This window comes from Curcuma longa, chromosome 4, assembly GCF_044706935.1.
Source record: "Curcuma longa cultivar G26 ecotype Majalengka, Jawa Barat chromosome 4, ITB_CL_G26_1.1, whole genome shotgun sequence".
Taxonomy (NCBI): domain Eukaryota; kingdom Viridiplantae; phylum Streptophyta; class Magnoliopsida; order Zingiberales; family Zingiberaceae; genus Curcuma; species Curcuma longa.
Genome location: NC_133864.1, coordinates 2,988,513 through 3,007,772, shown reverse-complemented (window position 1 = coordinate 3,007,772; position 19,260 = coordinate 2,988,513). Strand labels below are relative to the sequence as shown.

Genomic DNA, 19,260 nt, shown 5'->3' with positions numbered 1-19,260 from the left:
AGTGTTCTTTTTCATTGGAATCGTCGGAAGAGTATTTTTTTCATTTATTATTGAAATATTATTTCATCCCGTCTTAACATATTTTTATTTTTGACATTGTTGTAACAATTGTGAGATTATATTTGTTATAATATGAACATTTTAATTTTGATCAATATTAATAATATTATATTATAGCAGTTATAATTCATAATTGTTACAATATAGATATTTCATTTCTGATCAATATTGTATGATAGCAATTACGAATTACAATCGTTAAACATAAACACTTTCTTTATGATGAACACTAATCAATATTTATTATAGTAATTATAGTATCATAGTTACTATACAGTTCTAACAATCATCTAAAATCAATATTATATTATAGCAGTTATGATTTTTAATTGCTAAAAAATAAATAGTTTATTTATTATCAACACTTATTAGTATTATGTTATATTATCTATAGGATCATAGCTATTTTAATTGTGTGGTTGTAGCAATTATGAAATTATAATTATTATAATTATGTAATAATTATGGATTATAACTATTATAATATTATTGGAAATAAAATTATTTTTTAAAATAAAAATAAATTGAGGTGGATGCAATAATAATAAATGAAAAAGAAGCGCATTGTATGATTCTAATAAAAAGATATCTTTTTAATTTTTACCCCTAAAAATTACACAATAACCAAAAATATAAATATATTGATACAAATGAACCTATGGAGATAATTCATTTTAATCAATATTAATAATTCTTATATTATTTAATTTTTTAGAAACTTTAGTTAATATTATACCTTAAATTTGTTTTTTTGAGTTGAATGTCATGATTTATTTATGACATGATTAACACAATCTTAAAAAGATTGTTGCCCCCTCCTCACTTATTGGGTATGTTCGATTCTTTGTTTAGTTCATTTGTCATTCATTTGACTCGTCTGGTCTTTAACAGATCTTGAACAACTAGACCCGCACAACCCACTTGACCCTTCTAATCCACTTGATTCACCCAACACATCCAGTTGAGCTTATCATTTCAATCTAACTGGTTTTTGTTTGTCCGACCCATCTGCCCCCTGGGATTGTTGCAGCGATCAAGCACTCCAACGATTAACCAAACACCTAAGCAAACAATCATTAGCGCTTTCTGATTTACTTGATGGTGAGATTGGACCATCCATCTCTGGATTAGTTATTTGACAAAAACTGAATACCCGATTTTAAAAATAAAAAATAAAAAATTTATGGCTCCCAACTGTTCACCCAACTTTCCCTATTGATTCATTCCATCATACCCTTCTAACCTACACAACTCATATATTTCATTAGAGTGGTGATACACAACATAAAATGGTAGCATGACATTCACACATACAGTGGGACCCACTGTATGCAATTGTGAGTGTCATGCTACAATTTCACGCTACCATTTATCATTTCTCATTTCATTATTTTCAATTTAAAATGATAGATAGCATTAATATTCCACAAGCAAAGAAAATATTTCACCTCTTTGAAAAAGATCATTCAATTTCACCTCAAATTGTATTGTCCAAACGTAGAAAAAAAATATATCATCAAGGATACATTCAATTCCATTTCGCCCTACTAATGGTTGATTCTTCAACCAGATGGGAACAGATGGGAACAGATGTTACAAGTGCCACTCTCAATGTTTTTGCCTTCAGTGAACATCACTGCTAGCATCAAGGTATGTATTATCTACACAGCTGGTTCTCTTTCACGTCGAAACTAAGTTGGCACTTGAAGACCATCGTTCGTGTCGATGCCCAGAATCTTCCTGAGGTATTCTAGCTGCTCAAAAGATCCTTGAAGTTCCTCCCACTGCAAGGCAAGAACGGCTCCAGTTATTACCCAACAATTCTAAGACAAGGGCATGGTGTCAAGAACAGGAACAAATATAATCAGGCAAGAAACTCCTGTGAAGTGAACAAAATATAAACCACAGCACGAGCGATCAATTGACTATGTTTCCAGTTCTTCAGAATGTTTTTCCAGTGCGAGTGATTAATAGAATATTTTGCAGACAGCGTAGAGATTCCCCGAACTATTGTCTACATCACCTCAAACCCTGAAGGCAAGAACTTAAAAGGTAATGATGTATGATTTTAAGAACCCTAGCTGATTTTGCATTATAGCTTTTGTGACATAACATGATCAAAATTTTACAGCAAAAAGACTACATCTATGTGGTGCATTCTTCTCTTAAAGCAATGGATATTGGCTTTTAGAACCCCATCAAAATAACTCCTTATATACGACGAAAAGAGGTCTGACTACCACAACTTCTTTTCAACCGTCAGTAAGAAGAAACAAATGTACTCATTCAGAAAGCAGCACGCCATTTTGGATGAGATAACTATTGCACATTACATATAAAGGCACTTAATCTCAACAAAAACGTCATTGAAATGTAGGAAGGTTGATGCTCCTAGTCTATGGAGGAACCCATTCATAAACTTCCTCCAAATCAATCTCTCACTATATATTTTACAGTCTGAATACATGATTACAAATGTGTATAAAACAATATTAAATTTTCATCGAAAAACAATATCAGGAAAATTTTACCTCTTGGAAAGAAAGAGAAACAAGCTTCCAACCAGCAGCAACAATATATCGACGCTTCAGTATAGTGTGGCCTAGAGGAGTACCTGTTGAACAACATAGACAAGTTAAATTTTCAGTGCAATCAACAAATCACACCTTTCATATTCATATTCTGAATTTACCTAAAAGCAGAATATTTTTCTTTATCAAAAAATTATTCCCTTAAATTCAAAACATGCATTTTAAGATATTCACATTCTAATGGTGTCTAAATAACTTACTTTGGACCAAACAATGGACAATAAACTGATCTTGAAATCAGCTTGTGGCAACATTTTCAGTTGATATCTTATATGTGGTTGGGTAGATAGAAACTTGAAATACAAGGGTATAATCAGAAAGAAAAGAGAGTATTTTTTTGGTAAAAAAAAAGAATATGAGGTGTTTTTTTTTGGTAAATTCAGAATGTGATTGCTACATGCCTAAGTTTCTGGAAAAATGTGTCGGTCCATCAATCTCAAATGCAAGCTTTCTGTCGACAAGTACTGCATCTAGTGTGTATCCATCCACCACATACTCTTTCACCCAGTCAAGACCTGTACTTACGAGAAGCCTAGCAACCTCGTTTTGGAATGAGGAAGTAGTTTTCTCATTGAATCGCTTAGTCTTCCCTGCTCTCGATATTTTCTCCTCTAGATCACTTCTCAGTGACAGGCCAAGATTCAAATACTGAAGTTTCAAACACTGGTTGGCCAGATGAACCTGTGTAGCAAACATGATATCTTCCCTATATTGTTCTGAGATCCTTCCCTCTTCAAACTTGCTTAAAGAAGTCCAGACACAGGAAAAGAATGGGCGATCCATTCGGTTAAGTACAGCATAAGACCAGGCTATATTTCCGAGCTGACCTCTGTTAAATCTCAATGTAGATGAATCCAAATGGTTGCTCACAATACTTTCAGCATGGTCACTTGCCTCAGTCTTGGCATTTAAAATTTCTGGCTGACGTGAGTTTTCTACTTCCACAAAATATTTCCAACTGCCTGCATCTGTGAAGGCCTCATCGAGTGAGTCAAGAAAAAGATCAGCACACTCATTTAAAGAAGCAAATGCCCACAAGAACTGAGCAAGCTCTTGCTCCCTGAAAGTATGAACTATTTCAGATGCCCTTTTAGATAGGGCGAAAAAGAGATCTGGTGCAGAATGTTGCATCAATGCAAATGCACCAGCAGTGTTAGCAACATTCTGCGAATTGAAATCGCCAATCTTCAAAAGTGCCACCTCAGCAATTCTATCCATTTCTGACAAATAGAGAAGGTCACCACCAACCTTTGACAAGGCCCAGGCTATGTTTGATATCCCTTGCACCGAGCACTCTGGTAGCACAGTCATTGCAATACCAATGAGCATTGACATCTCTCTTTGACGGGCAATTGACAACCTATGAGTTCTACTCATGGAAACCTTTTCCATGTTCTTAGCAATGCGGTGGAGAGCTGTAGCAATATTTCGTGGAGTAAGTGGTGAAGGTTTCAAGCCTTTTGCCACTGCTGAGATAGCCTCAGAAGCTATTTCCAAGACCTCATCAGCAGTCTGTGCCTCCACAATGGCTTTGTTCAAAGCAATCTCTTTCTTTCTATCTGAGGCTCCTGTAAACTGTGATAACTTCTCAATGAATTCCTCCCTCGAATTTATCCGCCTTTTCTCGAACATCCCATCTGCAACCGTATTGATTTTCTCTCTAAGACCACTGAAGCCACTTTTCAAATTCAATTCATCCAAATCAATTTCCTCAGAGACTACAGTAGAACCATGGTCATCATCATCCTCCAGATCATCCAAGAAGGCATCTTTACCACTAATCTCCTTTTCTTTTTTGCTAGATTTGGCTTTTTTCTTCCTATTTCTTTTCTTTGGAACCACCATTTTCTCCATTGAACTAGTCAAGCCCCTCACCTCAATTGCTCTCAATGCGATCTTCCTTGCCTTGACGCACCAATCCATGTTCTCTGCATCATTCAGCAGACTTGATCTTTCCCTGGCCTTCTTCAAAGGCATTTGAGTCTTTGATGAAGGAATCTCTCCTAGGAACTCCAATTGCCACTGTGAATTAACCTCATTTTGGTCATCCACACCATTCTTGTCTGCCAAATCACTTCCCAGTCTACAAGAACAGATCTTTCTATTCAGAGACATCGGCTTGAGCATGAAAGGGGAGGTCTGCATGCTTTTTGCAGAAATCTGCGGTGGAGCAAGGCATTGCCTTGCCAGAAGTGTGGTGAATTGCGACTCCATTTAAACCTTCATATATAGAAATGCAAAATCTTAGGCCATCCAGAGACCAATGCCAAGAAACCAACTACTAGTATGCTACAAAGAAATATCATGTGCAATCAACTAAACAATTTGCATTCCATGTCAAGGTTTTGAGAGCTACAATAATCCCTACTATCCGGATAATCGGGCTGCAACATCTAATCTATTGAAAATCTGTTATTAATTTAAGGTAACGAGAACAAGTCCGACGAGATGGACTCGTCTTCCTCAGACGGAAATCGGACGCAAGAGGGGAAGAAAAAAAGGAAGTAAAAGAGGAAGAAGAATTGGAGGAGGAAACTGACTTGGACGAGGAAGGGGAAGCGACGATGCGAGGCAAAATTTCCTGCCTTCGTCAGAGGAGGTCGGCCGGCGACTCCGTTCCGAGGCCACAAGCTGACGGCCGACGGCGAGGAGAAGGCGGCGCTAAGCAACGAAGCCACCGAAGGATAAGATAATTAAATTATGCGAAGGGCCGCCGGTCAATTAGCCAGGACACCAAAATAAATATGGGAAATTTCAAAATGCTCCTTCAGTTTGGGAAATAAAATTTTAAAAAATTTTAAATTCTAAATTTTAAAATCTAAAATCAAAATTTTAAAATCTTAAATCCTAAATAGCATGAAAAAATTAAAAAAAAAAATTCTGAGAGACGAAAGAAACATCGTTCCATCCAATTTAAATGAATAAAATAATATTAAAAAAAATAATCCACAGATGATTTTTTAAATCCACGTATTCATTATTTTATAATAGAGATCCACAATCATTAAAAAGTACAGAGTCTATTGCCACATACTTATTATAACAACATATCTCTTTCATCCACATTTCTTTTAACATTAACATTCATTATTTATGAGTCTCAATCATCCATTCAATCATCTTAAAATAGCTATTAAAAAATTAACCATTTTATTTAATTTTTAATTTTAAAATTTATAATTTTTTAATAAAAATTAAAACTAACCGTTAATAACGGTTAAAATTAATCGTTTAATAAATCTATTTAAAAAATAAAAAAAATACATGCGGTGTGGACCAGGCTGGCCCACCCCGTAGCACTTGAACGCGTTCAAGTGCTTTAAACCCCTACATTGGCATGGGATGTTATAACACCCCCGATGAACGCGCGTCGGAGGTGCTCTTAGTCATAAACGTTGAAAAATTTTCCTCAAAAAGTCTTAATTTTTATTTCCATCCTTTGAAGTAAACAGGAGATTAAGGAAGGCATCTGCCTTTCCATGGCTGTATGGATTTGTTGTATCGTTTCACTCAGAACCTGAGGTTTCATGGTAGCTAGCGTTCCTTCTTTGTTCTCTATTAGCATAACTCTAATACAATTTAACATTTTGAGTAGACAAAAGTTCATTTCAGTTCTTTCCGTAAAGATATGCCCTCCCTAACGACACCGAATTATATCGTCGATAACCTATATAACTTAACAAGTCGATAATGATGCTCGAACTCGAATCACTCATTTAAGTAATACTTTACTTTCAGTATGCTTTGCAACTTAAGATTTGATCTCCATTTTACTCGGTATGGATTCTTCTAATATCATAACAACACCAACCAAATTAGATTTGTATCGGACCGATGAGTTACCTAAGACTCGTATTCATGGCGATCCTACTAGTTACGACAGGTTTGAGTTATTTTGGAAACAAAAGAAATCTCGATGAAAACATTTGGACTACTCGACTCAAACCTTTGCATCGAATTTGAGCTCCTTCAGCAAAGAACTCCTGTCGAGTCCATCCCACCTACTGTTGTAACTCGACCACACCACGACACAGTTTCCGATTAGATCTGCGCGTAAACTAGTCGAAATCAGGGCAGGTTTAGAATGATCAAGAATAACTGCTGAAAGAAACATTTACCTCCTGAAGAGCATCTCATTAGTTGCTAATTCTGCTGTGCAAAATTCAGAGACAGTATTCGATACCGTGTGTATTCGATACCGACACATCGTTTCCTTGACGACTCATTTTTTCTACTAAGAATGAAAAGCAACAAGTAATTCCTTTTGCGCCGAAAAGAACCAACTACCTATTAAACACTGGAGTAGGAAGAAAAAAGAAGAATTGAATGACTCTCATCTGCCATCCTATAGACAGTATATACTAAAATGTGTTCCGACCATGGAGATCAATCGAGATAAAATAGAGTCACAATTTTTCGGAGTTTCTTGGCTTCTTGGCATGTTTCCATGAGCAATTTGCTGTCGTGAAATGCAAAGCATATCACTTGTTGTACCTTTGATAAGATATCCATATTGCACAGCCTGTTGTTGAAATAAACAAAAACATTAGAACAATTCCATTTCTGGACAAGAAATTATCATACAATCTAAGTCAGTCGCCTTTCGGTTTTGCAAATGGAATCGATTAACAGAAGCATCAGTACCAATGCATTTTTCTTTGAGAGATACGAAAAAGAAAATTACAATTTATGCGCTATCGAGTTAGTTATTTAGGTTTCTGGTATCTCAACTGAACAATGGATTTTGCAAGATAAAAAACAAAAGTGAAAATTTGAGATTCGATGCATTGTCTGATTATGCAAAATCTTCTCACCCTATTGATGTGCATCTTTTACTATAACCTAATCAATGTAACACTCCGACGAACAACACAAACAAAAAAGCTAATTTACCATTACATACCAAGTATTAACAAATATGCTTTTAGCATATCCAATTGTACAGGCTTAAAAAATTAATCTAAATGAGATACGAATAGCACCAGTGATAGAGTCTTTGGTTAAGACCTGATATGCTATAGAGTAGATGTAGTATATTCCTGTCAATATACGACGGCACTGATCTGAATTAATATTGTCAATGCTATAGAATAATCTACAGGAATTTGTACTGTTAATATTTTCACAACAGAAATATGACCATTTTCAGCAAATGTAGCGGAATGTGAATCAATCGGTTGGTTTAACGATTTGGCAAAAAGGGAATCAGACTGCAATTTTTTTGGTTCGTATTAAAATGATCTGTATTTGTGAATTGTTACTAAATTTCCTGAATCAGTGCAATCAACAAAAAACTTAAAAAAATAAAGGGCAGGTTAATGAAATGTTTATGTAAGGAAACATAGTCGAGACAAACCTGCTAGCTTCAATTAATGGCAACTGATCATTTTCAGGTTTCTCGATCAGATTTTGAACCTAAAAAATATTGAATAAATACAATAATAATATCAACGTCAATATTCAATCAAACAATAAATGTAAGAAGCTGCAAAAAAAAATCGCTTAAGCAGTAAAATATGTTCAAAATGATTCAGTAGAAATATTTCCAGCACTTAAATTATGCTCTGTCATGATATACCATGTTATTTTGACATGGAAGATAAGGGTGCTGATTAATCTATTTACTTGAATTTGTAATTAACTTAATAAACTGTATCAATAATTTAAGTGCCACATCACTTCAAGCAATGCATTAAGTTACCAAAAATAGAAAACAAAACAATTTACAGACTTGGTTATGTAGAATCAAAAAGACTTAGGAGAAAGGTTGAAGAGAATGCCTAAAATATACCTGCATTTCAGGAAGGGCGGGCTACCATAAAAGTGCTTACAAGTCGTCACATCCTAAAACGGACTATGGATTAATGTATATTGCTCATAGAGGAAGTTAGAGTATGAAACAAATTAATAGTAATGCAGCAAAGATGCTACAATGCATCTAATGAACTTTTATTGTGTGTAACTTCCTATTCTTGGAAATGAGAAGGAAAGAGACAAAGTTACTGGTATGCTAACTGAAGATCTGTAGCGTGGTAGAAGATAGGCCAGCACTAAGTTTAGCTAAAAATCAAAGTAGATGCATTTATGAATTAAAAGGAAAGAAAAATTATCAACTTAGTCAAGATGATTGTAGGAGTGCCATAATGTAATACAACATTCTTTTCCAAATTCTCTTGGAGCGACACAATGTTTGTCGAATTACCAGGTCATATTCCATGCAAAACAGAAGGGAGGTGTAAGAGTATTTCTATATAAAAAGAAAACTAAGTTGAATCCATTCCTAATGGTCTAATCTTAAGGAATATGTAGAAACCTAACCAAATTTGAAACTTGTCAATGAAATTCAATCCAATTAAGACGAACATTTTCTAAATTTTATACTTGCAGAAGTCATTTGCGTTGCCGTTGTGCTAAACAATAAGGTAAATATACCAAATTAGAACTCCTTATACAATAAAGATAGAGTTTATTATCTTAATCAAACAGCAAGATAGATTGTAAAAACTAAGATTGACAAAAACTGAAAAGTTTATATTTGCCACATTTTGATAGCGAATCCTTTTACAAGTTACAAAAACAATTAGGAACTTTGCAAGAAATGCAAACATATTGGGAAGGCACAAAAAGCATGCAGGGAGAAACAAGAAAATATAAGAATGATACATGAGTGAAAAATGAGCATCTCACGCCTTACCTTAGCTAACAACTCCTGACTGTCAGGTGATTGCATTTTCAGGCTCTGGGGCAAGATCACAGTGAGCAACTCTGGCCTCTCTGCTCTTAAAGCACCCCTGATAACAGCTGCATTAGTCCCAGAAGCTCCTGAAGTAAAAATGTGGTTCTTCTGCAGTGGAATTATAAAGTTCAGGAATTAATAGATCACTTGAGTGACATGAAATTTGGAGAAAACCTGAGATAGCACGAAACAGCAGTCATGAGAAGACCTTACAGTTATAACCATGGCATAGCTGAGAATCTCAATAAGCTGCTGATGCATGAACCCCATATTACGTGTCCCAAAGAATCCGATTGGTCTGGGTCCTTGCTGTTGAATAGCCAAAAGCTCCTAGAAAACATTATCAACATTAGAATGCAAAACCATAACATTTTATTTTCCCTCAACTCCATGATAGGATGGCAAGAACATGCATGGCAAAAATTCAGCTAGGACCTGTAAGCTACTAAGCTTCCTCCAATTCAACAGTCTGTATTCAATGTATGAATCTAGTCGACAATGGCATAGAGGAATAACCTATAGCTTGTCATTGTTTCCACTTTCAGAATTACACAATTAATGATCTATATCATATGATATATTACAATTCATATAGTAAAACAATATGAACTTTACATATGAACCGTAACTGAAAACACTAAAGAGACAGGACAATTCGATTTGATTCTATACAATTTGATACAAATTTTTTTATTTATACGATTCTGAACATTAAATGAAAACTCATTAGAGGTTAAATCTAATCTATTAAAGGTAAAATATAAGCTAATAAGAAATTAAATTAAAATCAATACATTAAAAAATTAAATCAAAATCATAAAATAATGGATGAATTTCATGTTATAGGATAAAAGTATAAAGATTGGAGAGTTAAGACTCAAAGTCAAGATGTATAGCAAAAGAAAATTTTGTAACATAGTATTGGACAAAATGACCACAAAGACTATTAGAATAGCAAAAGTTGTCAAAAATGCATTGTGCATACTGAAACTTGTCTTTGTCTATAGTAATGATAGCAACTTCTTTTGATTGTAGAACATAGTAAATTTTGGTAAAGTGGCAACCCTTTTGGAATGTCAGCAGTCATTCTCATTGACGTTGATCTCTATATAAAGAGAGGAATGTAATGCAAAGGAACAAATTAGAAGTTCCAATTAATCTGTTACTAATTCATTTCTTTCTTCCTTCATTTCTGCCATTTTGTCAATTTGTATTCTTGCTTCTCTCCCTAAATCCTCTAAATTTACATAGTATCATAGTCTTAAATTGTGGGAGAGAAAAGATAATTGACCGTGGATAATGAAAAAAGATCCTCAATTCTCCTTTCCCATTATTTCTCAATTTGCCAACGAACCTTGAAGTCATTTTAGTTCGTGTCTCCATGATGGGTTTAGAGGAGAATACTCCGGAGTATGAGGTGTGATCTTGTAATGCTCTCGTGGTTGCATGGATGTCCAACTCTGTGAAGGAAAGACTCCATAAGAGTATTTCCTATCCTTATGGAGGTGGAAATATTATGGGACAATCTGAAGGAGAATTCCTCCCAAGGTAACATTCTTTGAGTCCACCAGAAGAAGGCCATCATCACCACTCTAAGACGAGATGACGGCGATGACAGATTATAACTCCAAGCTAAAGGAGTTGTGGGATAAGCCAAAGAACTACTCTAATGTCCCTGTGGATACGAAGCTGCTACTAAGTATGCTAAGGAATGTTAGACAAAGAAGCTGCATAAACTTTTTATGTGTTTAAACATAGCTGCATCATAGGCTGCTTTGTCCTATGAAGGTGAATTCCCTTCATCAGATGATTGAGAATGAATCCCAAACGAACCATTGGTTTTTCGCAACAAGAAAAGGTGAAATCGCACAGTTTAGTCATCAGCCATCTGGTGGTCAGTCTCCTTTCTTATATCTATCCATTGCCTAGAATGCTTATGTATTTGAATCACTAGAAGGAGAGGAAGGTAAGCACATTTCATTTGGAAAGAACAACTACAGAGTAAAAGCCCTTTCTGGTTCATTTTTTTACCTTACTCGCTCCTCGAGTCACTACACTTCCATCTAATATCATAGTCTAAGTCGAATACTTATTCAACTAATAACCAATTTTGGAAGAAAAAAAGATAATCGAGCATTGCCTATCCATAATTCAAACGAAACATCACACGCTAGAGATTGTGAATCCCATATAAGGCTAGAAAAGAAATTCACTTTCGAGAACATTAAAAACAAGATTCGTTAGTTCTGCATCGGAGTCACTTTAGTAATCTGTTTACAAGCCCTTAAGTTCTTAGAGATGTGATGATTGCATGGCCATGAGACATTTTTTTAATTAAACTTATTAAGTTTCAGTAGCAGTCAATCTTTTCCTTTAATCCAACTTTTAACTCTAAAAAAATTGACAAGACACACTAAGCACAGCAATTCTAACAAATGGTCAATCAAATTTTATTCAACCTTATAGAATTGCTCGTTTTTGTTTGATTTATGGAAGAAAATTTATAATTTTGCTATTTTTGGTCCTATCACTGAATTAAAACTATACTGCATAAATAGAATTCTTTCTTAATATTTTATATTTTTAATATGAACTTTATGATTCTATACAATTCACAAGACGGGCCTTGATTTGACAGCCTTGAAAATTAGATACATGATTAAAGTTTAATGTAGAGTTGACCATCCAAAAACTAGATATATTGAAGTAAAACATTAAGCATAAAAAACAGATAATCTTTAGAGATATATTGTTGTTTTAAAGTAATCAAAGTTTCGACTTGTTTAAGGCACTACCATTAGATAATCAATATCTGGAGTTGATTTGTACTCCGAAACAACCACTGTGGCTGAACCTTCAACAAGAGTCTGCGCTTGAGTTGGAATTTGGAGACCACTTTCTTCAGATGACCCAGATGAAAATAAACCATCTCTCTGTTCAATACTCCAATTATCTCCATCATCATTATCTCCTGTAGTAAAACCACAATGTTCCTATACGGTCAAACAAAGAGGAGAAAAATGTCCAGTTAGTAAACAATTAGTGAATGGCAAAGAATTTTTCTTTTTTTACTTAAGAATATGAAAGGATAGACATGTTAGACTTAAGAGGTATAAATGTATATATTCAAGCAACATTTGGAGAAAGAGTTATAAATCATCTTTTATAAATCAAAGTTATTGTTGCACCACAGAGAAAAAAGGGTTATTTTACCATGTGAATCCATTACCAGACTAATAATCCACCATTGACCCTCCTCCATTACATGCTTCCAACAATCAGTTTATGTTAATGTAAAAAAGAGGATTGGGCCAATTAACTTATAAATGTTATTCAAATTTTTCATCCATTTAAATAAACAAGGATCAACAATTCAACAAGCATAACTAACAAATATCAGTACCATCTCTGAAGAATAGTAGTCCATTCACCGGGATAGCTAGAATGCTGGGCCAATAGATAGCTAGAATGCTCGGCCAGCTCGGTCCAGCAAGAAGCTTCCCAGCAGCGCCTGACAAAGCTGGCTCATCTACAACCAAGCAGACTTAAAATCCTATTTATGAAGTTTCTTCCAGTGGAAATTTGTTTGCATGTAAGTTGTAACAAGTTGGCTATAGATTTTGTAGTCACCTTGGGTGCATTCTATAACCTAAAGCATGTCTTCAAGTGTGTATAGTGACTGTGGGATACCAAATTGCTTGTAGAGAGGAGGATTTTCTTCTCAAGGGGAGAGCTTGTGTTGTCCAGAGAGGACTGGAGGTGAGATTTTCCATTGATGTTGAGAGAAAGTCTAAGGGAGGATTTACAGATCTCTCATATTATATAGACATAATTTCTCTCGATTGGAGTAAGCTTGGACTGAACATATTATATTGCTCTCTTGTGTGTATTTTTCTACAACGGGACTATCGGGCGGTTCATAGTGCAGGTAATTTTGCATTCTAAATGCACTAAATTCGGATCTACAAAGGGCGGTTTGACATGTACTTTATTGGGGTCGATGCTACCAGAACAATCCAAATCAGTTTATCAAAAAGATTTTCCTAGATAACATATCCCGAGGACGATCAATCCATCTACAAGTAAAACAACTAACGAAAAAGGCATTTGAAACAAAATTTTCGATTCGCGAGCTAAGAGATTACAATATTTCTTCCAGGACGGAGAGCTCCATATGAACGAGTCGACCTTTCGATTCCAACCCATGACGAATCGAGAGAAGCACGGACGGACGGCTTGGAAAACATAGGGATTCGAGAAGAACCGCCCAATCCGCCGAGTCCGGGGGCGAGCGCCGGCGGAGGCAGACAAATACCCGGGTTCGGAGCCTTGAAGATGAAACCCAAGGGAGGGGAAGACGAAACCATCGCTCCTCCTCCTCCGTTCGCCAATCCTCAACCCAAAGCCGCCTCGCACCGTCGCCTCTGGGCTCGCGAGCGAGCGCTCCTCCTCCTCCGTTCGCCAATCCTCAACCCAAAGCCGCCTCGCACCGTCGCCTCTGGGCTCGCTCGCTCGCTCGCTCACGAGAGGAGAGGCTCGAGAAGCGAAGTGATAGGCGTGGTGTGGTCAAGGAGAGGAAGAGCTCCACACGGATCTTTTCTATTCTTCATCGGCTATATATTTGTGCACGAATCATAAAGCAGCAGGATGCAATTGAAAATGTAATTATTATTATTTTTTACTTTACACCTTTTCGGTTTCGAATATAACGAAAGGTCCCTAAAAATAAGATTTATCTTGCAATATACACACAATTGATAGGTCCCTAAAAATAAGATTTATCTTGCAATATACACAAATAATTCAAGAATATGTATTCGTAGGTAGTGCGATCAAACGGATCAAACATGACTTACGGGATAGGTCAACCAATCAGAAATTTATTATATGATAGGCGGGCAGGTTAGCCCGCTATCTTGGGTGAATTAGGAAATCTCCAACCCACCTAATTCAAGTCGAGTTGTGGATTAGACGGGCTAACCTATAAGCCTACAAAATAAATAAATAAATAAGGTTGAAATTTTTATATTTCGGTTACGGATTAGATGGATTAAGCCACGAACCCATTTAATTTTCTATTTTTATTTTAAATTTTAGAAGAAAAAAAAATCTATGAGCCAACCCAATCTCACCACGGGCTGACCCGCACAGGTCGCGGACTAAGCGGGCAACTTAGATTCATCTTAAAATTAGTTGATAAAATACCAATCTAATCTACTTAAATTATTTGACGAGTGGACTAATACAACATGTCTAACTCAAATTAACGACTGCTAGATTGCTAGTGTGCCACATGTAATGCAACACTAATAAGATGATTTTACTTGGTTTGAAATCTCACTTCTATTTTACATGATAATTTAGATATTCAATTTTTACAATCTGATTAATTTTAAAGATAATTGATTTGATCTCACATAAAATTTTCTTTGATTATCAAGATCCTCACTTCTATTTTACATGAAATTTTTATTCAACTTTTACAATCCGATTAATTTTAAAGATAAATCTCACATAAATTTTTATTTGATTATCAAGATAAATCGAAAAGTACAAATGAATCCTGACGGACGGTCTAGCATCATAAATTTTTTAAATTTTCTAAATGTAATACACCTTAAGTGAGATTTAAATCATCATTATTTAATGAGCCCGTCCCATCTTCTTACCAATCATAACCCGTGGCGTTGCTTCTATTTCATTTCATGATCTATCAATGTTAAAAGATGAATCACTTTTGCAATTCCAGAGTCTCTCTTAACTAGGAGCTCGAATCAGTTTTGCTCTTAAAAGATATACAAATAAGAACAAAAAAGAGAAGAGTTAGAGTTTGTTGAGAGAAAGCGTTCACTTCGATTAGTAAGACCTTCATATTGTTTAGATTGAGTGCTTAGTCGCTAAAATTTCATAAATAATTACGTGCACTCGTAATAAATCAAACAACTTTTGAATACAACAAAACATGATTTCGTTCACGTCAAGCAATACAGTATCGTCGGCTACACTGCAAAATACAGATAGGTAAATCAAATACACAATAAACCCTCAGGAGAGAGATCATACTTCAAGACAATGAAATCCCTGAGAATTAACCCGTGTCTAATCCGACCTGTCTACCTCCTCGGAATCAACTATGCTATGCTCTAGGGGCATCAAACAACCTTCAAAGCTTATATAGAACATGCTCCATATATAGAACATGCTCCAATTGCTCGTGGAAAAGTAATTTATTGGGTAGCCAATGGCTCTATATGCAATTGTCCAAAATTTTATTTAAGTAATTGCTCATATTTCTAATCAATTGGATTATAGATCTAGTCGATTGAAGAGATCCAATCGACTTAAGAGCCTTCTCCTTAGCCATGTAAGCCGTATTATAAGAAATATCGATCCAGGTCTGGTCTCATATTTTGCCCACCAAGTAAATTTAGAAAGCGTGATGACTCTTATGTGACGACTTAATATCACTAGTAGTTCAATCGTCGTAGGTGTATCTTATGTGAGAATTGAACTCTGATTATTTGAGAATGCATCCTACCTTTTACCATCCCACTAAGCCCTGGGAGACCCCTAGCCGTCATTTTAGGCTTCTAGGTGTGGTTGCTAACAAACATACTAATAGAAGTGAATTGCCAATCATCAAACATAAATTCATCTACGAGACAGACTTATTGAAGTGGACAAGGATCGAATCTTGAAGAAGTCGAGGCAATGCCCTCCCCGTAGTGGCCAGCTGCAGCTTTTTGATTTACCTCCTCACAGATGATCGTGGGACTGATCGTGTGGGACCACTGGAGTGGTGGATTCTACCTTTTAAAGTGAGATCTATGCTCATAAATCCAGCGCAACAAGTTTATTTTGGGAATTAGTCAAAACTAGAAAATGAGAGCATAGAACGACTTTAAAACTCCAGTGATCACAAGAGAAGATTTATTTTGGAAATTTGACGGATTTAGATCCACATATCAAGTTTAGTCATGACTGTTATATGGCCTCTTAATAATACAGACAAGAGCATATAATAACAGAGTATTTATTTTTAAAAATTATCTAGTTTAGATCCATGTAATAGTTTTGAATTATAATAGAGTGTTTATTTGTGAATTTTGAATAATATAATTTTAAATAACAATTTTGGTCAAACTTTTAGTGGACCTAAAGAAGTTTCAAAAAAAATATTCGGGTCAATACAGTGGTAAAATATTTAAAAAATAATTAAAAACATTAAAATTCAAATATTCCTAATAAAAATAAATATTTTGAACGTATATAAATTATGTTTCGAATTTATTCGATTGGTGAATTAGGAGAAGATAGTCTTGTTGGAAATGTGAATGAAAATAAGAGAATGGAAGGAAGGAGAAGATCCTCATATGGCGGAGTTTCATCCCATATTAGTAGTTGAGGAGTAACTTAGTTGGTTTATAATGTATTACAAACATTGATATTGTGAACAAATGCATAGAGAGAGACTTTCTCTCACGTGTGGTATGTAGGTGTGCAAATCCAGGATCTGGATTGCACTAACTGCAAGGTGACTCGTGTGCGAGTGCGACCTGCGTGCATCGAATGTATGTTGGTCGGGGCATAATTTGTCCAAGCAGATCAACCAACATTTTACCATCCTATTCCATTTTTGTAACGGTGACTGTGGTGAAACGGACGAGAGTTAATTACTTGATGTTGATTATATAATTAATGGGAGATATGTTTCAAGGTTATAAAAGAGGCAGCGATGTGAGAAAAAGAATCATTGTTTTTCTTTTCTCAATCGTTGCTTTCCTTTCCTCTGCTTCCCCTCTCCGGTGGTGATAGCCTTTGGGTGTAATCAGTTCGTCAGGAATGATCTGTGCTTGATCGTTTCTCCGATTTTGTCGTTGTATCCTAGGAAATAGTCGTCCATCACCTTCTAAAGCACTTAAGAGGGGACAAATATATTTTAAGAAAATTGCGTTGAACACAGGTCTCGACATCATCAGAGACAGAGCCATGCAAGGGCTATCCTGGGCTATAGCCCAGCCTGCATGACTCCATCTACATTGCATGACTTAAATTTTAAATTAATAAAAATAATTAAATAATATAATATTGAATTCTAATCTAATATTGTTCATTAAAATTATTTTTTTTAAATTTTCATAAATATTTTATTCTTAACTATTAATCAAATATTATACTTCAAATTTAATTGGATTAAATTGGTTCGATTAATTTAAAATGAGTTAAGAAATTTTTAAGAAAAATTCTCTTTTTTTTCTTTTTATTCTCTTCCACGTACGCAATCTCACTCCCACTATTTCATGCACAAGCCTCCACACGCCAACTTCTTCTGATCTTTTCCTTCCTTCTTAGGGATGGATGCACGTATGGGCTATCCAGAGTTATACTTCAACCTTTTTTATTATTATCTATATAATTATCGGTAAATTAATACTGGTAAATTAATTTAATAATTTCATAAATAAAGAAAAAATTCATTCAATAAAAATTTAAAAATAGATAAAATATGGGAAAAAGTGAGATGATAACATGCTTGCATGAAATGAACTTGGACCTCTTGACGGGCTCGGCCAACTTGAGATCAACCCAACCCACCTCTCATTCCTAGATCCGTCCTTGGACATCATCCTGTCGCCCATTCGACGTCTCGGCCACTCGGCGTCTCAGTCATTCGGCGTTTCGGTACTCGATGTCTTAGCACTCGGCTACTCGGCGTCTCAGCACTCGATGTCTCGGTCACTCAGTGACTCGATCACTGGACGCTCTCGACAAAGATTGTCCAACAAGTCTATCTATTTTTAAAATAAAAGGTTTATTTGTGAAGTTTGATTAATATATATCAATAAATCAATTTTGGTCAAACTTTTAGATGAACCTGAAAGTTTTAAAAGAAAAATCTAAATGACAATCAGAAAGGTCTAAAAAAGCTAGTTTTTTTAAAATTATTTTTATAGGTTTAGGTGAGTCCAAAATAACTTTGACATGAATGCTAAGACAACAATTACAAATGCTTGAAAATTGAGAGGAGACAAAAATATAAATATTTGAAGAATAATGATAGTGCAGGCGGAGAAAAAATGACAGAAAACTGAATGAACCATACTGATTTATGTATTAAACAGGATGATTGGATTTTTAAATTATGGAGAGATTCATAGCATACAATAATAAATGTGAAAAATTATAAACCGAACTTGAATCTAAAGATGTCATCATGATTTTAAGTTCGGATGCCCTAGACAATGAAGATGCCGCGACAATAGGAGAGATCTTCCATTGGCATTACGACAGGAGTGTCTGTAGTTTCTCTCGGATGAGATGAGATGAGATTCCCTCTTTCACCTTAATTCAGCAAGGATCACACCCATTGTATACCTTAGATTTGAAATCCATTAACAATCCATCATCATTAAGGGTATTTATTAGGACCCGTGCGAGGTTAGAGGGGGGGGGGGGGGGGGGGGGGGGGGGGGGGGGGGGGGGGGATTGAATAGTTTCGATCGGTTCTCGTCTTGATCTTGTGGTCGTCATTTGATTGTGCAACGGACTTCTTGAATCAACTTTGATGTCACATGCACAATACTTTGGTTTATTTTATATTCATTTTCTTGAGGCTAAATTCTCTTACTCCTAATATGTCATATTCACTAGGTGGTGTGATATCACCATCAGTGACATCAATCCCTAGTGATGCTAATAACCCAGTCAAAATGTGACAGTAGGGCATATGAACCCTCCTGCTGGTGGTAACTGAGGATACAAAAATAATGGTATTAAACATATGGAGACCAATGTCTATATCTAGTCTATGTATGAATACATAAAGCAGAAAAGTGTGGAACGGTCGCATCACAACGATGCCCCTAGTGGTTA

General features: G+C 35.4%; 2 protein-coding genes across 3 annotated transcripts; both read right to left on the bottom strand.

Annotated features, from left to right (window-relative positions):
• Positions 1-1,511: 1,511 nt before the first annotated feature.
• LOC141826481 (RAP domain-containing protein, chloroplastic) lies at positions 1,512-5,337 on the bottom strand. The gene is made up of 4 exons (XM_074713732.1): positions 5,192-5,337; positions 3,053-4,871; positions 2,592-2,674; positions 1,512-1,844 (listed from the first exon to the last, which is right to left on the bottom strand). The coding sequence occupies exons 2-4, from the start codon at positions 4,863-4,865 to the stop codon at positions 1,752-1,754; spliced, it is 1,989 nt and encodes a 662-aa protein (XP_074569833.1). The 5' UTR covers positions 4,866-4,871; positions 5,192-5,337; the 3' UTR covers positions 1,512-1,751.
• A 1,523-nt stretch (positions 5,338-6,860) lies between these two features.
• LOC141827390 (uncharacterized) lies at positions 6,861-13,958 on the bottom strand. 2 transcript variants are annotated; one of them, XM_074714619.1, is made up of 7 exons: positions 13,533-13,958; positions 12,183-12,380; positions 9,601-9,717; positions 9,346-9,495; positions 8,443-8,495; positions 8,008-8,066; positions 6,955-7,173 (listed from the first exon to the last, which is right to left on the bottom strand). In XM_074714619.1, the coding sequence occupies exons 1-6, from the start codon at positions 13,752-13,754 to the stop codon at positions 8,054-8,056; spliced, it is 753 nt and encodes a 250-aa protein (XP_074570720.1). In that variant the 5' UTR covers positions 13,755-13,958; the 3' UTR covers positions 6,955-7,173; positions 8,008-8,053. The 2 variants fall into 2 exon arrangements, with proteins under 2 accessions (XP_074570719.1, XP_074570720.1); XM_074714618.1 differs by lacking the exon at positions 8,443-8,495 and having other exon boundaries at positions 6,861-7,173.
• Positions 13,959-19,260: the final 5,302 nt, after the last annotated feature.

Excerpts from the sequence above, each read along its gene's own strand:
- LOC141826481 (XM_074713732.1), bottom strand. The coding sequence starts at position 4,865 with ATGGAGTCGCAATTCACCACACTTCTGGCAAGGCAATGCCTTGCTCCA. Across the intron at positions 2,675-3,052 it reads ACATTTTTCCAGAAACTTAG|GTACTCCTCTAGGCCACACT; the intron begins GCATGTAGCAAT and ends GTTGTTCAACAG. Across the intron at positions 1,845-2,591 it reads TTTCTCTTTCTTTCCAAGAG|TGGGAGGAACTTCAAGGATC; the intron begins GTAAAATTTTCC and ends CTTGCCTTGCAG.
- LOC141827390 (XM_074714618.1), bottom strand. The coding sequence starts at position 13,754 with ATGGTTTCGTCTTCCCCTCCCTTGGGTTTCATCTTCAAGGCTCCGAAC. Across the intron at positions 9,718-12,182 it reads CAGATATTGATTATCTAATG|GAGCTTTTGGCTATTCAACA; the intron begins GTAGTGCCTTAA and ends AATGTTTTCTAG. Across the intron at positions 8,067-9,345 it reads GTCAGGAGTTGTTAGCTAAG|GTTCAAAATCTGATCGAGAA; the intron begins GTAAGGCGTGAG and ends AATATTTTTTAG.